At 40.3% G+C, this 22341-nt stretch overlaps 1 protein-coding gene across 2 annotated transcripts in view; it reads right to left on the reverse strand.

The window, feature by feature from the left end:
* The window catches only part of LOC117422397 (uncharacterized), a 103006-nt gene extending 87272 nt beyond the window's left edge, over window positions 1-15734 (reverse strand). For both annotated transcript variants that reach the window (XM_058987234.1, XM_058987233.1), the window contains exons 1-2: window positions 15448-15734; window positions 10596-10665 (exon numbers count right to left, since the gene is read on the reverse strand). In XM_058987234.1, coding sequence (XP_058843217.1) covers window positions 10596-10665; window positions 15448-15494 — 117 coding nt within the window. In that variant the 5' untranslated portion in view covers window positions 15495-15734. The remainder of the gene's footprint in view (window positions 1-10595; window positions 10666-15447) is intronic.
* Between the last annotated feature and the right edge of the window lie 6607 nt (window positions 15735-22341).

Here is a 22341-nt window from a genome sequence, read left to right on the forward strand (position 1 = left end):
AAAGACTCCAGGGAGTGGCTATTTGAATGCTTCAGACAGCAGCAGTACTTCAATCTGTGGATCTGAAGCTGGGTAAAGAGGAGCTTGCTCAGACTGAGTGTGCTGTTAATGAAGAGCTGCTGTGTGGGGGGTGATCTGTCAGGGTGGTTTTAACTGATGTGTTCTTCTTCTTTAGATTCTCTTTGTACTCGGGCTGCCACTCGATTACACATTTTGATTGGTTAATTTATGGGCATTAGTTGATTAATCCGCAGATTAATCCGTGCACATTTTTAAGAAAGGTAACAATCTTATAGCGGCTGTCCTGCATAGTAATACTAAAAAATCAATAAAATTAAAAAAAAAAAAAAAAAAATCAGCCCAATGGGAATTTGGTCTTTTTAAAAGCATTTTTATTTTAGTAAATGTAACATATTTTCACAGAAAAACCTTTGTTTCAGGGCACTGTCCGTCTAATACCTGAAAACACAAGACAGCTGAGCTGCGTTTCCATCATCGGTTATTTAATCTACCGTTACAGCTACGTACCGGCTTCCTGTACTTCTGTTTTTATTCATTCTGAATCTAGAGGTACCCGAGAATACTGTGGCTGTTGACAAGCGATTGCTTAACATGCTGTCGTAGTCAGAAATCAGAGGAAGTAATTCCACATAATTACCTCTGTTTGAGGAACTGGTGCCTCATCGTGCCCTCTTGCTTGCCAAGTTAAACAACAGAATCAATCAAGCGTTTAGGAACAGGGGTGTGCAATTTTTGAAAAAAACTTGTTGTCCACAGGACAAAATACTAGAAAAATGTGCTTGCCCCCTCCCCGTTGCACAAAAAAGTAGAATACAACTTGTAGGATTTTGGTTTTATTTAACAGTGAACACAATCAATCAATTAGTGATTAACAGGGGCAGATCTAGCCTTGTAGTTTGACTGGTTCACTAAATTCTTCAAGATACACAAAAGCTTCCCTGTGACCCCACCACACCTCAACAAATGTATAACGTACTTTAAGGAAATGTTCCTTTCCGTGCAGTTTGGAACACATTTGATAGTAAATTTAAGTAACATACTAAGAGTACAACTATAATAAGCAATACATGGGAGTTATTCAAATACAGACGTGCTCAAATTTGTTGGTACCCCTCCACAAAAAACGAAGAATGCACAATTTTCTCTGAAATAACTTGAAACTGACAAAAGTAATTGGCATCCACCATTGTTTATTCCATATTTAATAGAAATCACTTTGCTTTTGAATTTTTATTCAACATAATATTGTAAATAATAAAACAAATGAAAATGGCATGGACAAAAATGATGGGACCGCTAACCTAATATTTTGTTGCACAACCTTTAGAGGCAATCACTGCAATCAAACGTTTTCTGTAGCTCTTAATGAGACTTCTGCACCTGTTAACAGGTAGTTTGGCCCACTCTTCCTGAGCAAACTGCTCCAGCTGTCTCAGGTTTAATGGGTGCCTTCTCCAGACTGCAAGTTTCAGCTCTTTCCATAGATGTTCGATAGGATTCAGCTCAGGACTCATATAAGGCCACTTCAGAATAGTCCAATGTTTTGTTCTTATCCATTCTTGGGTGCTTTTGGCTGTGTATTTTGGGTCATTATCCTGTTGGAGGACCCATGACCTGTGACTGAGACAGAGCTTTCTGACACTGGGCAGTACGTTTCGCTCCAGAATGCCTTGATAGTCTTGAGATTTCATTGTGCCCTGCACAGATTCAAGGCACCCTGTGCCAGGCGCAGCAAAGCAGCCCCAAAACATAACCGAGCCTCTTCCATGTTTCACTGTAGGTATGGTGTTCTTTTCTTTGAAAGCTTCATTTTTTTGTCTGTGAACATAGAGCTGATGTGACTTGCCAAAAAGCTCCAGTTTTGACTCATCTGTCCAAAGGACATTCTCCCAGAAGGATTGTGGCTTGCCAATATGCATTTTAGCAAATTCCAGTCTGGCTTTTTTATGTTTTTCTGTCAAAAGTGGAGTCCTCCTGGGTCTTCTTCCATGGAGCCCACTTTTGCTCAAAAAGCGACCTTTACCTTTACAATGCTTGTCTATTATTTTCTTTCTGATCTCCTCAGACAACTCTCTCCTTTGCTTTCTCTGGTCCATGTTCAGTGTGGTGCACACAATGATACCAAACAGCACAGTGACTACTTTTCTCCATTTAAATAGGCTGAATGACTGATTACAAGATTGGAGACATGTGTGATACTAATTAAAGAAACTAATTAGTTTGAAATATCACTATAATCCAATTATTTATTATCTTTTCTAAGGGGTACCAACAAATGTGTCTAGGCCATTTTAGAATATCTTTGTAGAATAAGCAATAATTCATCTCTTTTCACTAGCTTCTTTGCTTTATTCTATGACATACCAAAGGCATGCAAGTATACATGATAAAATAGCTTTTAATTTGATCACTTTTCAGGAGGAATGAAGCATTATTTCAATGAGCTGTAAGGGTACCAACAGATTTGAGCACGTCTGTATAAAAATAGCTACTGCCTGTTTTTTTCCCCACTCATTCTCTATAAGCTGAATCCAGCTCCTGATGTACAGGTGTCAAGCTTCTGTTTTTCTACCAAAATGCACGCAATATTTACGGTAGGCTCCATCAAATTCTGCAAAGACAAAATATGTTTTTTCTTTTGTTTATTTTTATTTTTATTTTTTTTAGATAACGTACAGCATTTGACAGCTATTTTTCCTCATCTAACATCTTGTCCCATGATGGTAACTGGAACGCTGCTGCAGCAGGTGATCCTGGTTTCATACCCTGATGGCTTTTTATTTTTTTGGGAGGACAACATTCTTTCCCTGCACTACTCTCACTGAAAAATAAATACATAAATGAATTAATTCATAAACACATTGCCATTAGATTTACTGTCTGTATTCTATTTTAAAATAATAAAATATTGTACAGATAATCTCATATATAAGCATTGCATTTCTATCATTATAAATATATTTGACAATCTTCATGTTTTAATAGTTTCACAAATCAATGGATTGTGCATGTCCAATAAATAACTAATATTGCTTCTGTTAAAAAAAAAAGTATATATTTTTAATAGAGCATTTAAATCTAAAAAAAAACATGTAAATATGATAAATGGCAAAGTAGGTTATCAATCAATCTTTATTTTATATAGCGCCTTTCATAGTGGACCACCATCACAAAGAGCTTTGGGTTAGCAACACTAGAATCGAAAGAAAAAAAATAAATTTTTTGACACAGTAAGTTTGTCTTGAAATGCTTCTAAACAGTAAACTAATTTTTAGTTTTATTTATTTATTTATTTATTTATTTTAAACATCCCATTTCTGTACTGAACAAAAGTTCCAGCAGTATAATTTTTTTAAATTGACAGCTACTGGTAAGCCATGGATACCTTTCATAATTTGAATGTTGGAAGTGGCGAGTATATCCCATCCCTTCCCTTCCTGTGTCAGTTCAGGTATTTGTGGTGTATACCTCCCTTTTTTAACAATCTCCAATTTTTTAGAGAAAGTTCTTCTTGAAAATTGATTCGTAAACCAAATCGAGTATGATGTCTCCGTTATTTGATGGCATTTATTTTTTTTTTAATTTGTAAAAAGCAATTCTAAATATTACTTCGAAGTTCTCAATATAATTCTCAGCAACGGTCTCTATAATATTAGCAATATCGCGCAACATACAGCAATTCTTACACTGCGCACCCTAGCATATTTATGTCCCGCCTCTGCTCACTAATGATTGGACAGCTGCAAAACCAGAGCAGATCTTTGACTTTCCCATTGGTTAAACTTACTCAAGACCTTCAACTGTTTATGTCACTTATGATTGGACTGCCACGGAGAAAATTGAGCTTGGTTGATTTTATTTTGTATAAAAAAAAAAAATTTTGCATGATTAAATTGTAAAAAAAAAAAAATCATCTGCGATCAACTCAGTCCGATTAATCTGTTAATCGGAGCAGAATCCTGTCTAATCTCTGAGTACATCTGCAAACGTTATCTTGTCCCCCCCTAGTTGAGGTGAGGAATGCACTGCTCACCCATTTATAAGGCAGCCCTGAAAACTGTGGAAATGGTTAATCAATTCACATTGACTTTACCCTTTTCCCATTAAAAAAATAAAACCTACTACAAAAATAATAACAAATACATTTCCCAGTGCTGCTGGGCAATGTCCCACCTTCCTGACTTGTATCTACCATTCCGTACATTTACATAACAAAGCGTTTTCCGAAAACTAATGTTTTCGGAAAACTGAATCAGAAAACTGATTTTCTTAAAACAGCACTTTTCTGTGTTTACATGATTAACGATAGAAAGTCTAATTAGAATTCAACTGTATACATGGATCGAAGAAGTTTTCAGAAAACGCAGGATATTTTCGCTTACAAAGTACTGTAGTAGCTTAAGTAGGATTTGAACAGACCGGACATTTCTGCGATAGAACGGAGACCAATCCAATACAGTGCTTTATCGAAGTGTCAAAGATAACTATCCTATACCTCTATTCAGATTCCCCACAATGTTAGGAGGCTGTGTGGTCCAGTGGTTAAAAAAAGGGCTTGTAACCAGGAGGTCCCCTGTTCAAATCCCACCTCAGCCACTGACTCATTGTGTGACCCTGAGCAAGTCACTTAACCTCCTTGTGCTCCGTCTTTCGGGTGAGACGTAGTTGTAAGTGACTCTGCAGCTGATGCATAGTTCACACACCCTAGTCTCTGTAAGTCGCCTTGGATAAAGGCGTCTGCTAAATAAACAAATAATAATAATAATAATAATAATAATAATAATAAATTATCACGTCATTTTAAAGCTGGAAAACCTGTGCTGCTTCAGTATGGGCTATTAACAAATACATACGGACTTTAACAAATGTATTACTTTATCCCTAACTAGACAAATGAATGCATGCACTGACTACATATTATTATATTATTTTCTCTGTTTTCTAAAACCACGTGCAGGAATGAAGGTCAAAGTTTGCACATGTGCAGTACGCTGTCGGAATAAGTTTTCCGAAAAGTGTGTTTACATGATATACATTTTGTTAGTTTTCAGAATTTAATCGGACATTTCTAGGTGCTGTTTTCCAAAAACTGACTTTTGGAATATTCCGATACATTTTCCGAAAACTGTGTTTACATGACATTTGATATCGGAATTAGTTTTCCGAAAAATATCGGAATTCTTATAAACGCACTGAATGATTTGTTCTGAATACTTTAAACCCACCCTAACTACTGAGTGACAGCACATTCCTACATTGACTTTTTTGACCTAAAAAAAGAAACAAGGACCAGGGGTCACAAACAGAGATTAGATAAAGGGGTATTCAGAACAGAAAATAGGAGGCACTTTTTTACACAGAGAATTGTGTGAGTCTGGAACCAACTCCCCAGTAATGCTGTTGAAGCTGACACCCTGGGGTCATTCAATAAGCTGCTTGATGAGATCCTGGGATAAATAAGCTACTAACAACCAAACGAGCAAGATGGGCTGAATGGCCTCCTCTCATTTGTAAACTTTCTTATGTTCTTATGTTCTTATTGCTATTAGAGATTTCGCTTGCGAGATTTAAAACGAGATTACAATCAGGAATGTACAAAAATGCCTACACACAAAATCCCCAGAAGAATGTGCCCATGACCATAAGGATTTCGCTGTGGAAGACAGCAAAGGAAAGAAGGTACAACTTAAGTGTGCAAGTACTGTCGAGTTGCTACTATACATATTCTGACATAAAAAAAAACATTCAAGCATTTTGGAAAGTAACCGAAAACACTAATTTCATACAATTTCAAAAACGAAAGCTCGAAAACAGCTAAAAATAAGCACAGAAAAATATAATTAATAAAACCCGATAAACAGAAGCCCTAGTTATAAGGTGTCACAGTTGTGGCTCCCATTTGCCCTTCCATCAGCACTTGCATTCTTGGTGGAACACAAACACCACAGTCTCATAATTACGGATCCCAACTACAGCATTACAAAGTGCACTGTACAAAAGTGTTCTTCTTTACATCCACTAGGGGCAGAGTGTTGCAGGGGGGCAGGTTAATGGTTACAATCTGGTGTACCGGATTTACTTGACATGATTGTGATTAAAAGTTGCTCTTCAAGATCATTAAATTAGACGCCATTAGTTACCTAGATAGAAACACCAGTTTATTAAGCAGCATAGCGGGAGGTATCCGTCTTTACCCTGTTCAGGAAAACCCTGATTTCCCAGCATTGGAGTTCTTGTACGTTTCTGTGTTCTCTGTGCGGTTCGTATCCCTAAGTGACCTGCCTGGAAAAGACTTGGGATCCTGACCGGACTGGATACAAACACCCCAGAGCTGCACCATCTTCCCAAGATATCTGCAAGGAGAGCTGTGCACCAGGAATGCTCCAAGTCATGCATTTTCAATTACAGCTCTCTCTAAATGCAAAGCAGCTGCTGCATGCATCCAACATGTGTTTGAACCTCAGAAAAGATAACCTGCATATACAAAAACTGTTAAAACAACTATTGACATGGTGCCTTTTGTTTCCTGTAAACTACAAATTAGGAATATTTAAATGAAAATGGCAGTGGAAGTTCATTTATAAGTGCATTTTGTTGCACTTGTAAATGAACTTCAGTGGATTGGTTCAGTCCATTTCAATGTGGTGGCTGTAGAATGAGTTGTGTTGGTCTATTTGCACAGTGCAGTAGTGAGGGAGAAGGCTGTCTGAAGTCAAGCACACTCGCTGTGTCCTCTAGTTATAGCTATTGTGTGACATGTGCTGGACTTTGGACTACAGCTGCAGTGGCAGTGCACACTGTTTCACATTGAGACTTTGTTTCTTTTGTTTATCCAAATTGCAGTGTGCAGGGGAACATGTTTAGGAATCCCAATGAAACTGAACAGTAGATATATGTAATAAATGAATGAATGCTCCCCAATGACAGGACTCCCCTGCTGTGCACTGAACTCCCAGTACAGCCCAGCATGCACCATTGCTGAGAAATACCGCAGTCTTACTATCAAATCTTCTGGACTGGATCATTTGAGGCGCATTCAGCTTCTTTTTCAAGCCCAGATTTATTTTCTGGAATTTGCAGCTGCCACTAACAGCTGGACCTCAGCATGCCTTCCCCATTTCAGACACTCAGACAAACACACACTCACTCAGACTGAGACACACACACCTACTCACAGACTGATACAAACACTCCCTCACAGACTGAGACAAACACACACTCACTCACAGACTCAGACACATACTCACTCACAGACTGAGACAAACACACACTCACAGACTGAGACAAACACACACTCACAGACTGAGACAAACACACACTCACTCACAGACTGAGACAAACACACACTCACTCACAGACTGAGACAAACACACACTCACTCACAGATTGAGACAAATACACACTTACAGACTCAGACGCATACACTCACAGACACACAGACACACACACACCAGACACAGAAACTAATAAAAGAAACTAATAAAAGTCCAAATGGGAAGTTAAACACAAACACACACTCACACACTCAGACAAACACTCACTCACAGACTGAGACAAACACACACTCACTCACAGACTGAGACAAACACACACTCACAGACTCTGACAAACACTCACTCACAGACTGAGACAAACACACACTCACACACTCACAGACTCTGACAAACACTCACTCACAGACTCTGACAAACACTCACTCACAGACTGAGACAAACACACACTCACACAAACACACTCACAGACTCTGTCAAACACACACTCACAGACTCAGACGCAGACGCATACACACACCAGACACAGAAACTAATAAAGAAACTAATAAAAGTCCAAATGGGAAGTTATTCCTTAACGTAACTGTGACAGAGATCAAATGATTCTTGGTGTGAGTGCGCTGTGTAAAGGGAACAGAGTACCCTGGACTGGTTGGCACGACAATTCATTCCCAGGGTTCGGTGGAAGTCGACCATCTAGAAAAGGGGCGTAACTACGGTACACTAAACCATAGACCCGGAAGGTTATATGGTTTAGTGGCATCCGCGGATTGGAGGAGCGGATGTGTTAGTTAACCAAAGGGTCATGGTTGAAGGTATAAAAAGGGGACGTAGTGATGTGATCTGTTCCTTGTAATGGTTATGCTATGACCGAAAGGACCCACTGTTTGTCTTGTTTGTTAGACAAACAGCTAACACGATCCAGAGCTGTCGCCCACGGCCAGCACAAAACCCGGTCAACAGAGCACTAACTGTTCACAAATAAATTGTACTCTCACCACCCGCAGTGCAGCACTCCCTGGGAGAGGTGACCACATTGCTGTGTATTGCCAGTCCTCCTATTTGTTGTCTGTCTTTTCATTGTTGGATTACTACACTGCACCTGCACGTACCACTTACCACTGTGCCACAGTAACCTATAAAACATACAACACAAAAGCATGCAGATCTGAATGCATTGCACAACACTACACGTGGAGTCTGTGTTATTAGGGGGTGTGTCACTTAAAGAGACAGAACAAAATGTACTGTTCTTAAAGGCAAGCATTAACAAGTGGTCATTGCTATACACAGAACAGAAAGACCTGTTCCTAAACGGAAGAATTACTAACAATTACTGAATAGAAGATACAGAACAGAAAACACTGTTCTTAAAAAGGTACAAGTAAGTATAGTATTACTGAGACCAAAATGGTAATTACACCCCCCCTTTCTTTAGAAAAGGGACTGCCCTCAGATCCATAATGTAGCTAACAGACAGGACAGAATGAAGACGCTAATTCCGGGACGGGGGTAAGACTACAAGGCAGCAAGCTTCTGGAGAGACCAGGCTGCCTGAAGCTGCTCACAATCAAACAAAGTACTGGAAGTTATTTTAAGTGATCCAGAATGCTAAGAAACAAGGTCACAGGTACTGCTCTCACTTACAGTATATAAACGTGATGCTCACTCTTGGGGGAAGAAATCTAGCGAGGGAGGCCTGATTTAAATCAGTCACAGCCCCTTAGTACTGGTGGTAGTGAAGTGGGTTTCAATTCAGCGCAGGTTTTATACAGGGTTAATAGAAGACGCTATGTTGGCAGTCGCTGCTGTATCATAGACTGCAGAGAGTAAATATGTTTAAGTTATACAGATGTGTCAAGTTATACAGTCCAAGCTGATCCGAGCCAGTGAGCTCAGCTGGGATCTGTGAACAGCTGTGCTGGAGCACAGGAAGAAGGGGAATTGCTTTCTGCCAAAGACTTGAAGCCAAGATCTGCACTGGAATCATGTGTGGCCTGTCATGAGGGAGCTACAAACAGGACTGTGCAGGATAAGACTTCAGGCTGGCCAAACACAATGAATACAGGACCATGAATTTGAGAATGCCATCCTTACTTCCATATCAAGAAGGGTGCTAGCTAGTACAGTGCTAACCAGGGGATCACTTCCAGCTCTGTACAGGGCTGGAAATAAGACTCCTATGGCATAGCAGTTTCACCCATTCCAAGTTTTACTACAAGTTTGATTAGCCACAGTGTATAGGTAAGGGGCCATCCAAAATGATCGACATTTTCTGAAAGCGTACAAAGCGTGCATGTGTATGTGTGTGTGTGGGGGTGGGGGGGGGGTGGGGGGGGGGGGTCTTCATGAAAAAGAGCACACTATGTACACTTGCTGTAATTGACGATAATTTTGGACAAACCCTAACAAGCTCAGATGTGTCTTATTAAACTCTTAGTAAAACCAGGAATGGATCAAATTAAATGGGAGTCTTTTTTTCCAACCCTGCTATACTATCTTATTACAAATTGCAATTAAAAGACAGGAAAAACAGCATGATCAGATGTTAGTGTTCAACGTATCTCTTGGTTTGTGGGGGTCTTGCATTGTTATACTGCATATTTCAACTCACTTTAAAGCAGTATGATGAGGAGGTGTTTGGTGTTGGGTTCATTACAATTGACCCTATCCTGCAGACTAGCATTAGTACTGTCCTCCATACTCACCACAGGATCATCCCCAGCTAGTAACTGCTTTTAGTTCATTGCAATTGGCCCCAAGTGAGCAGGTAAAGGCAGTTTTTTAAAAGTGTATTTTCTGTTGTTGGGTTTACACTGCTAAGACCTACAGAGCACTATGGGGTGAATGAGGTCTCCTGTTATTGGTACATTGAGAGACACTAGAACATGATGAGGGCTCTGAAAATGGGAAACTATCTGTTTCACTAGCATGTAGCACCTCACTTAAGCCTTGAAGTATAACCGTGTAAACAGGAGCATCACTGACTTTTTTAGAAAGCAGTAAAAGAGAAAGATAAATGGGAAAATCTCTCAAAAATCAATTTCCAGCGGTTTAATATGGCCTTGCTACAATGACAATTTAACATGCTGTTATATATAGTAATACATAGATCGCCCCGCCCCCTCAAGTCATAACTCAGCTTTGAGGAGCTTATACTCGGGGACAGGTCCAAGGGCTTATACAGGAAACCAAAGGGTTAACTGTCGTCTCAGAAAATAGCGAGTACCCAAGTATAGACCGCGCACCTATCTGTGTGATTATACGAGATGTGCGATTGTAAATAACGAACCGATTCCTTACCTTGATGTTTGTGATTCTCACCACCTTCTCGTCCACCTGCACAGCGATCCTGCCCCCCTCCGCACTCTCCCTGAGGACAGGACACAAAACAGCCGTAAGCACTCCAGCAAGCACACGCGCATTTTATAATGCACTCACCATACCCACTAGATGGCACTATGGAGTCGCGAGCCTGCTCCGATAAACTGAACAATGATTTTACTGGATGCTGACATGCCACAAGGGGAAGAGCAACACAGACAACGGAGCTAAGCAGCAAGCCCTAAGTTAAAATGATTTAGATTCAGAAAGCATTACTTTAGCTTAAAAAGAATGCAAAAATAATCTACTTTGAAATATATATATATATATATATATATATATATATATATATATATATATATATATATATATATATATATATATATATATAAGAAGCACATTCACATAGGTTTGTACAGTACATTATAGATAGGCTCAATTGTTTATACTGGTTTAGGTAGAAATCTAAAGCATCTGAATTATTGTTAGTTGAATTAAGACATGTGTAAATTGCATTTCATTTAGTATCTTAATTACTGGACAATATTTGTATTAATTTTACTGGGAAAATAAACAGAGCTCCCCTTTTTAACGCTTTATTCTGAAGGCATAAGTAAGAGATGGTAGGGGTCATCGTGATCAGCCTACACCCTGAATAAGCCACTGCTGGGTTTCACTGGTGCAGTTTACAGCACTAGGAGGTCCCCCTGGATTTCATCAATCCCCCTTTTTAGTGGTAATCCCGGCCCATGGATAAGTGGCTGGAGCAATCCATGGAGATACCCCAGCCCTCTCCACTGTGTACTAAACTCAGAACATGGAGATACCCCAGCGCTCTCCACTGTATACTAAACTCAGAACATGGAGATACCCCAGCGCTCTCCACTGTGTACTAAACTCAGAACATGGAGATACCCCAGCCCTCTCCACTGTATACTAAACTCAGAACATGGAGATACCCCAGCCCTCTCCACTGTATACTAAACTCAGAACATGGAGATACCCCAGCCCTCTCCACTGTATACTAAACTCAGAACATGGAGATACCCCAGCGCTCTCCACTGTGTACTAAACTCAGAACATGGAGATACGCCAGAGCTCTCCACTGTGTGCTAAACTCAGAACATGGAGATACCCCAGCGCTCTCCACTGTATACTAAACTCAGAACATGGAGATACCCCAGAGCTCTCCACTGTATACTAAACTCAGAACATGGAGATACCCCAGCGCTCTCCACTGTGTGCTAAACTCAGAACATGGAGATACCCCAGAGCTCTCCACTGTATACTAAACTCAGAACATGGAGATACCCCAGCGCTCTCCACTGTGTGCTAAACTCAGAACATGGAGATACCCCAGAGCTCTCCACTGTGTACTAAACTCAGAACATGGAGATACCCCAGCGCTCTCCACTGTGTACTAAACTCAGAACATGGAGATACCCCAGCGCTCTCCACTGTGTACTAAACTCAGAACATGGAGATACCCCAGCGCTCTCCACTGTGTACTAAACTCAGAACATGGAGACACCCCAGCGCTCTCCACTGTGTACTAAACTCAGAACATGGAGATACCCCAGCGCTCTCCACTGTATACTAAACTCAGAACATGGAGATACCCCAGCGCTCTCCACTGTATACTAAACTCAGAACATGGAGATACCCCAGCGCTCTCCACTGTATACTAAACTCAGAACATGGAGATACCCCAGCGCTCTCCACTGTGTACTAAACTCAGAACATGGAGATACCCCAGCCCTCTCCACTGTGTACTAAACTCAGAACAGTCCTCCTTAACATGTGGACTCCCTCTCAGAGCAGATAGCTACTCTGGAAAGAGAAAACAAGTCAGGAACTGCCTGGGGATGTTTTAAAGTTCAGACCCCAACTGATGCAATACAGTGCAATCTGGAGAATAGTCTGCATTACTCTGATAATGAAACGTAACACACAAAATAACCTAATTCTGAGAAGAAAAGATATACATACAGAAATGAAATAAACTCCCATCACGGTCTGCAATTACAACTTTCCATTGACGAAAACGGAGATACGGCTTTTAATTTCCCTGATGACACTCAACTTTCTGTTGTCTAATTCAAAGATAAGGCTAATTCAAAGATAACCTATTGTAGTGTGAATCATGCATGACGTGTGCAATCGCTGCTGCCCTCCATCTTCACACAAACTGCAACCAGGCACCGGGCTGAGGAGGCAACTGCAAACAGTGCATTGAGAAAAGAAAGCACGAAACATGTGAAGCAATCTACACTGGATAGTCTTTTCAAGGGAAAGGACATGCAATTACTGTATTCAGCATCTTAGTGTACATTCCTTTTTCATTTCTTTACTGTTTTCTTTTAAACACACTGTTTAAATGTCGATCAATGTGAAGTCATCTTCATAAAGTACTATATATTGATGTTCAATTCAAATTTGGCAGTTCTTCATTATTTTGATGAAGCAAATTGCCAAAGCCTATTGTAATGAACAGTAACGAACATTTCTCCAGGTCCCATGTGGGTTTGTTTAACTGCTGTGCAAGCCAAGTCACTTGGTGATCATCCTTTGTATTACACACGAGAACCCTCACCATGGAAAGAAACTTCAGTTGCACCTTCTGCTCACAACAAACCCCAGGCAACTGCAGCAGGAAAGACAGGTGTGTTTATTGAAGGCTGACAATGGATTACCTGGAGGAGCAGCCAAGGGGCTCAGCGTGTTTAATAAGAATGGCTTGTTCCTGGAACCACACTGATGGACAGCCAGGCTTTTCAACCCTCTAGAAAGTCAACAACAATGGATAAACTGAGTGTCTAAGTGAACTGTTCTGATGAATAAACTGAGTGTCTAAGTGAACTCTTCTGATGGATAAACTGAGTGTCTAAGTGAACTCTTCTGATGGATAAACTGAGCGTCTAAGTGAACTGTTCTGACTGGGGTTTCGTTGACGAATTAACGGTTTTGTGTGGATTTGTAGCACAAACTGTGGATTCATTAATCAACAATACTACCCCACACTCCCCTTCTCTTCAAAACCACTCAGCCACTTTTAGTTAGAAGATTCATATAATTAATCAATCAAAAGATTAAAGGGTGATGTCACAGAAAAGTTTGAAGAGGCAACATACACAGGAAGTGTGTTAAATATACAAGGTGCGCAGTATACTTGAGTGTAGTGTACATGTGCATCTTAGGTACATGAATACTAATCCACTTCTCAGTTACAGTCAAAACACAACTTAACCCAAAGCTTCAGCATTGGGATTGTCTGACTTTATAACAAGTGAACAGTTCATACTTAATTGATACATTGATAATATAGTCTATAAACACAGAATGATTGGTCCTACATATTATTATTATTTAAGACAGGGCACCTCTATATACCAGATTCTGAAACTCTTAAAAACATTTGCTTGGAATGTCCTTCAAGAGTTGTCATGACTGGACAATGCAAACAGTGACATGCATACAAGTGGTAGTCATAGTTTTTTATCTTGTCCACTAAAATACACACGTTAGTATTAGTTTTCGTCAAGGTACTGAATTTTAGTCAGTTTAGTTTTAGTCGACGAAGATGTTTTGTTTTTATTTTATATTTACTTTGTCACCTTGTAAACATACGACTTTGCAACCATGGAATGCAAGTCACGTGACCCCTCCCAGGCTCCCATAATACTATCAGCTAGCATATAGTTCTGCATAGCACCCAATGCAAAACCGGGGCGCTGCTGTTAAACTTTTCAAATAGTTCAGCACCAATTTTCAAACCGATTTGCACCCCTCATAGGGATAGCTCAAATGCTACGAATCTGTTAATGTAATCGACCCTAAACCAGCTCAGGTCCAGAGTTGCAAATGTAAACGCACCTACACATAACACGCTGTCACCCGACACAATCCAGCACGAACGCAACTGCGTGCCCTCCGTGAGCTGCAGGCAGGTAAGGAAAGCAACACAGTGCCATCTGCAATACGGATTTGTAACAGTATGGATACAGTAACAGTATATCGTGTCAGGCTTTGTCATGCAAATCCGGGCGATGCTTTCCTCTTGAACTACATGGACTGGTTGATGCACAACTACATTTTGTAAGGATCATTTCCAAACCTACCCCTTTAAATGCAAATACCAAGACACGCTTTAACTGAGACAATGACAATACCAGATTGATATGGACAGGAGATGACGAAAGACAGACACGTTTTTTACTCTAGGCTTGGTTAAATCCTGTAACTAAACCCCGACACTGTTGCTAAGTGTAGGACTTCTACGCAGACAGTGCAATGTTTGTTTTGAACTGCAACTAAATACCGATACGTTTACTTAAACAATGGACTGTTTGACCGGGTTTTTATGTTTTATTATACTGGCGAACTATTTTAACAAACAATTTTTTGCAATTTAATTTGACAACAAGCCAACTAAAATGAAATGTGACAGATGTGTTTTTTTGTTTTGTTTTTAACCAGACGTAATCGCTTCGGTTTGACACATTACGCTGTTTAAAAGGGTATTTTCTGGTAGAGACGATTTCAATCTGAAACAGGCTTCAGTGACATGTTGGTGTTCCCACAAGTAGAACACACACTAGTCAAACAACTACGGCATCGTTTAAGACACCTAAATATCTAATTAAAAATCAATTAAGGCTGCATTCATTTGGAAGGCTAACAAAATCTCCTCGTTTTGTAAATCACGGTACAGCAACACAGAAGAATCATCCAGTCTTAGCTCATATTGCACAGTGCAAGCGAGTTTCCTTTCACTTTACACATAATAATCAAAACTTAAAATAAATAAATAAATAACAATAATTGTTCTAACCTTTTGCTCAGCGGTCGAACTCGAACGGCAACTTTCACATTGGCCATGTTGCCAGGGAAACGGGTACTGCGCGTTTGCTGTTGCAATCATTCAAGTGCGTTAGGTGGTTTCGATGTTTAGGCGCTCAGATAGCTGCCCCGGCTCAAGTCATTTTTGTTCCTTCTCTGGGTTCCTCGCTCGGCGAGTGTCAGCGGGACAGACCGCTCTCACTTCCTGCAGGGAAGGGAGTCAAGCCCGGAGGGGAGGAGGGCTCAGAGAGGGCGGGGGCGGCAACCGACGATCAGAGATCAAAATAATATTTCAGCGTGATGTCCAGTGTTTACCCACACTTAATTTCTTCCAGATGAACGGCTTGGCTGTCAGTCACAGATTGTAGGAGGTGTTGGAATAATAATATCGAATGGGGTCAGGGAAATATCCCTGTCACTCATGAAGGCTATAGGTCGTTTTATTGCACACAAGATTCCTCCCCTAAAGCGTCCAATGCTGTTCTCAAAGATTATAATTTCACCATGCTTTCGAAAGACAACATTTCTAAAATATGTCTCTTTATAAGGGTCTCTTTATAAGGGTATAAAAACGAGTCTCTTTATAAGGGTATGAGGCACAGAATACCCCCTATGATATAATTCTAATAATTAGTCATTTCTAATAATGTGCCTGCTACTCCTAATGAAGTGTACATCTTCGTTGAAATTGAATTCTGCAGTAGTGAATGCTGGTAACATATTCAATGTCGTGACACTCTTTTTGAGTTAACATTTCGAACAGATGTCTCACCCAGTCCCGCTGCTCTCTGGAGGTACCACTGCATTACAGGATGACCCTTATAACGGTTTACTAGAGTAAAAGCATAGCAAAGTGTAATAAAGCAAAGTAAAGCATGTGTAAGCATTGTAAAGCCCCGAATAGTATCCCCATCATAAAACAACCACACACTTTGGCACAGTTAAATTTCGGCTATTCTGTCAAAACATTGAATGGGCATGGAGACTGAATTGCTGGTGTGGTCCGTCACTCCCTCCAGCCCAGCTTACCCCTAATTATAATTTTTAAACTGGCCATAGTGCAGAAGTGTCACCTTGCTCAGGCTTGCTCAGGGACAGTCCCAAATATCAAATGCTCTGGTAACCACTGTATGGCGAGCTACCTCCAGCGTTGCACCCAGCGTCGCTCACAGGAGTCTCTGCTGAGTTCACACATTAATACCTGGAGATGGGCGCTCTCTGGTGGCTCTCTTATAATAGTTCCAGACCTTGAAAAAGGCTTTCATTAGTTTAAATATTAAAGGTGCTGTGGCACATATTAACATATTGTTAGTCTATGGAGCCTATGATAGAAACATCTGATCTGTAGGGAGTTTCATGTTTACACTGTAATACAGTAACACCTCTCTGAACCCCTGTTATCCGAGCAGTCCATGGTAACCTGTCTTGTTGTGTGCTGTGCTTTCCTGCCTTGTTAAAAAAATTCACCAACCAGCCCTACTGTTATTTACAGTAGTGCAGTACTTATTTAAAGGTAAAGTGGTGGTATAGTATTTTTTTAGGAGTGATTTCTTGATTAGGAAAGTCATACAATTTCGCAATTGATTACCCGGACCCCCTGGTAGTTCTGATGATAGTCGTTTTAATACAAACATTAAATCACACCAGGCTTCTTCTCTGTTGGGGCATCTTGTGACCACACTGCGCCCTCAGGCATGTCTTCACTCTCAGTACAGAGGTACAGCTGGGGTGAGAATCAAACTGATATTTGAGAAATTTCAAACATCTTTCACTGATAACATGGAAGTGATTCAGGCGCAGGTGCCCTCTGCTACTACCAGCGCTATTACGTTTCAGTATCACAGAGCTTAAGGCTGTGATACTGAAATGTAATCTTCAGACCTGTAGTTTGGATCCATCACTGTGGATCTGTCTCTCTGGGTCAGTACTCTTCTGAGACAGGTGACATGAAGTATGGAGCTCCTGTTTGTTACATCACTGGGGATCTGTCTCTCTGGGTCAGTGCTCTTCTGAGACAGGTGACATGAAGTATGGAGCTCCTGTTTGTTCCATCACTGTGGATCTGTCTCTCTGGGTCAGTACTCTTCTGAGACAGGTGACATGAAGTATGGAGCTCCTGTTTGTTACATCACTGGGGATCTGTCTCTCTGGGTCAGTACTCTTCTGAGACAGGTGACATGAAGTATGGAGCTCCTGTTTGTTACATCACTGGGGATCTGTCTCTCTGGGTCAGTACTCTTCTGAGACAGGTGACATGAAGTATGGAGCTCCTGTTTGTTACATCACTGTGGATCTGTCTCTCTGGGTCAGTACTCTTCTGAGACAGGTGACATGAAGTATGGAGCTCCTGTTTGTTCCATCACTGGGGATCTGTCTCTCTGGGTCAGTACTCTTCTGAGACAGGTGACATGAAGTATGGAGCTCCTGTTTGTTACATCACTGGGGATCTGTCTCTCTGGGTCAGTACTCTCTTTCTTACTAAGCCAGAGATGGCGGTTTCTGTGCTATCAGTGCCTGAGTGAAATTCAATCATGGATTGTGTAAATTGTCTTTAGACAATAAGACAGGAGGTGCTATTGCTGGGCACCAGACGCAGTTTGGTGAATCATCCTGTATTGAAATCTCCTTTGATGGCAATCTTAAGACTCCACTATGGAATCAGAACTGTTTGGATACCCACATGAGCTCTGTTATGAAGCTCTCATTTTATCATTGAGGAGCATTGCCACATTGAGATCCATTCTATCTGCTAAAGATGCAGAAATGTTGGATCATGCTTTTATTATTTCTCTGTTAGATTACTGTAATGCTTTGTTTGCTGGCCTTCCCCATTCTTAATTATGTCGGTTCCAACGGGTTAAAAATGCTGCAGTTCTTACTTACACACGCCTCTCACAGCACAGCACTCCGCTTCTTAATCCTGTGCACTGGCTTCCAGAGTTCATACTCACACACGCCTCTCACAGCACAGCACTCCGCTTCTTAATCCTGTGCACTGGCTTCCAGAGTTCATACTCACACACTCCGCTCACAGCACAGCACTCCGCTTCTTAATCCTGTGCACTGGCTTCCAGAGTTCATACTCACACACGCCTCTCACAGCACAGCACTCCGCTTCTTAATCCTCTGCACTGGCTCCCTGTTAAATGCAGGATTCATTTTAAAATTCTGCTTACTACTCATAAAGCCCTTCATGGTTTTGGGTCTTTTGTTTACAGCAAATGTTGGTACCTTGTGCTCCTAGGCGCACCTGAAGATCAGCTCAGCTTGTGGTAGTTCCTAGAATCTCTGAAATCAGGAGGGCAAGGGCCTTCATGCTCTGCTCCCTGCCTGTGGAACTCCGTCCCGAGTCATATCAGGAATGCTGGCAGCAGAATCTTTTAAATCAAGTTTCAGAACGTATCTGTTTGCATCTGCTTATGCTTGAGCTGGACTGATTGGTCAACGGCTTTTATTTAAAATTTTTATTGTAAAGCTCCTGGGATGCTCCGCATGAAGAGCACGGTATAAAGCAAACTGTATTGTATTGTATTGTATTGTACACCAGAGTGTAACCATTAATCTGTTCCCCTGCAGCAGTCTGGTGAATGTAAAAAATGGAACATAGAACACACAGGGTATTTCTGACATCCACTGAGGAGTGTTGCAGGGGGACTGGGTAATGGTTGCACTGTGGTATACCAGCTGGACTTAGAGAGAAGACATGTTTGAGAGCTCTAAAGGCCTGGTCACATGGGCGACTGGTCAACACCCCAGCCACACCCCGGCAACGTGGCTCCCACTTTAGGACGATGTTGTTTTTCAGGCAACACGAGGGCAACATTTTCAATACCAGTCAATCATATTTGATAGTAGTGTCACAAGATAATAAAATGGCAATGTGGACACATGATTAGGAAATTAAGCTAATAGATTATTTAGCTTTTTTTATTGGTTTGAGAAATAATTACATATAAGAAAATAAAAGGTTTCCTTTGTTTCATTTTTTTTTTTTTTACAATGAAAACAAAAGACCATAAAAATTTTTATTTTGTGCTCACGAGATAAAAAAAAAATGAAAAGGTTGTAATGGTTGTGTTTTTGTAACAGTTTACAAAGAAACCTGTTCACCACATTTTAGAAAAAAAAATGTTATAAGGTTTGTTCTTCACATCTCATAACCCAGGGCCCAAACCCAAACTTTCTTTATTTCTACTCTCCTCCTCTTCTAACATTGCTATTAAAACAGCAGCAGCCTTTCTTTGCAGCATGGTTACGTCTCGTGACTCAAGCGTGCATTATGATTGGGTTGCATTACGTCGACCGCATGCTTGTCTCTCATGTGATCACCACAAACTGCAAGGCAACACGCAGAAGTCACCCGTGTGACCAGACTTTAAAGGGGCTCTAGGAGGCTTTACCAGAATGTGCTGACTGAAACAGAAAGTGACATGCACAGTAAATCTAAAGAGGAGAACAGAAATTAACTCGTACTTCAGAGACATGCCAAGTTGCTCTATGATGAGTAAAAGGTGATTATTCCCAAATGCAATGTGAAAGGAGTCAATGATAAAATGAGATTTCAGTTACCATGTTCAGTGTGACAGACAGACACGCTCGGTGCATAAGGGCCATGGAATGAGGACCCTAATAACGAACAACACTCAGTAAGCTTTCATATTTATTTTATTTAAAAATCACATTTTAATAAATAGTCTGATACAAAATGTGTACAAAAGTTTTTTTTCTTCTTTTACATTTTTTTTTTTTCAAATGAAACACGACCAAGTAAAAGGGAAATTCTTCTGTTCAGTTTTGATGGCAGATATTGGTTACAATCTGGATCTCGTACAGTAAGGCCCCAGGATTTTGGCAACAGAACTTCCACTCACTGTCTCGTCTTTGAGACGAATACACAGTGCGGTAACACTTAAACACACAGACAAAATAAATAAATAAATAAATAGACACATAACAAAACCGGGCTCAACATGCAGGACACTCCCCACCCCTCCAAAAAACATACAGTCACCTGTATGGCTTACAAAACGGATATTACTGCTCTTTAGTGAAATGGAACAGCATTGTTTCTCAAAATACTGTCTCAATCATGTTAAAATAACAGTTTAAACTGTGTGCCCATTTCTTATGTATTCTTATCCTTATTATTAACATCATTACTACTGCCCTATATATGCTGAGAATCTCCTTGACTTTTTTTATGTTAATTCAGGATATGCAGGTATTTCAAATACAACCACATTGATGATCTGCTGCAACACATGAGTTTTTGAAGCACTGATTTTGTGAGAGAGAACATTGTTTCTGTTGATTTTACAAAAGGACTTTTGTTGCCTATTTCGCACAGTTGGCAGTTACATAAATACAGTTAAACAGAAGTTTGTTAACTATGGGGTCACACTCATAGGCAAGGTAAACAGGCCAGTCTAATGTACAAAGGCTGGACTCAATATTAGACTCCTGCCATAATACTACAAGGAAGACAGTGACTCTACTGCCTACTAGTGTTCTAATTCTCAATTACCTCTCTTTTCCAGCTTTTCTATATTACACAAATGTTTGAGATGCTAAAAGTGTGTGCTACATAAGGAGTTTCCTTTTTTTCCAACCTCTGTACTGTATCATTTGAAAATATATACTGCAGTCTGTTACACACACTGAAGCAGATGTCAAAGTGATATTTCAAGTCCTGATTGAAATACAAAAAGTGCTGGGTTCTGAGACTGACTGTATTAGACTTTGATTAATTATTATCATTAATGAACGGAAACGTTTCTGTATGTTCTAGAATTCCAAACCCATGAACCACTTTATCACAGCTGTTACTGTTTAAAAACGCACAGACCCATTCCTAGCTACAGACACATTTAGATTTGGGCATTATCAAGGCTTTACCCCTATAACTCACTTATAACTAGGGCTTCTGATTTTCAGTTTTAACCGATAAAAACCAATAAAACACCAGTTACCAGAAGGCACAACTTAAGTGTGCAAGTACTGTCGAGTTACTACTACACATTTTTTGACAGAAAAAAACACCAAAGCATTTTGGAAAGTAACTGAAAACAATAATTTCATCCAGTATATAAAAAGCGAAAGCCCTGAAAAAAACAGATTTCGGGGTATCTCGGAAATAGCAAAAAATATGAACCGAAAAATAAAATTCATAAAAACCAAAAAACAGTAGCCTTACTTCTAAGCAAGGTGTTAAAAAAGTGTTCTATTATTCACACTAGCAACATTGCCTCTGGTACCCTTTGTGCTGTATGTTGTTGGCTTGACTAAAGCCATTCAGAAAGACTTATAGACATTTGACATTGAACTGGTTTCTTTTAGGATTTCTAAATAGCAGGACCTGAAGCAAAAGGAAGCAGGACATCTTTAAACCTTTCCAAATCTGGAAGTGTTGTACTGGAAAAGGCTACCCATTCAAAAAGAGGCAAGAACAAAACAAGAACTACAAAAAGTGTGAAGCGATGTTGCCAATGCTAACAGAGTATCGCCTATATCATGGAATTCACCCCGGGTGCAACCACTCACTGTTCTACAGCTGCTGAAAGAACATTCCAGGATCAAAATACAATGAGCACATTGTAAAGTTAAACACGATACCAATTAGTACTGTTAGCTTTGAAAAGCAGGCACACCAGTGTGAAGCAAAGGAGCTCAAAAAGGTTAGATTTGTAGTATAGCACAGTCGGCTGTTAAGTTAGAAACAGATTTATTTAAAAAGGATATGCCACACTGTAGCTGCTATATCAAGGCATATTTAGGGAATGACAAGCATCCTAATAGACTATAATAGACTGTGATTAGCTTGTCAATATGCACCACAGCCCAAACACTGAATACAGGTTTTGAGAAAAATGGACCCGCACAGGCAGCG

The sequence above is a fragment of the Acipenser ruthenus genome, chromosome 15 (assembly GCF_902713425.1).
Source record: "Acipenser ruthenus chromosome 15, fAciRut3.2 maternal haplotype, whole genome shotgun sequence".
Taxonomy (NCBI): domain Eukaryota; kingdom Metazoa; phylum Chordata; class Actinopteri; order Acipenseriformes; family Acipenseridae; genus Acipenser; species Acipenser ruthenus.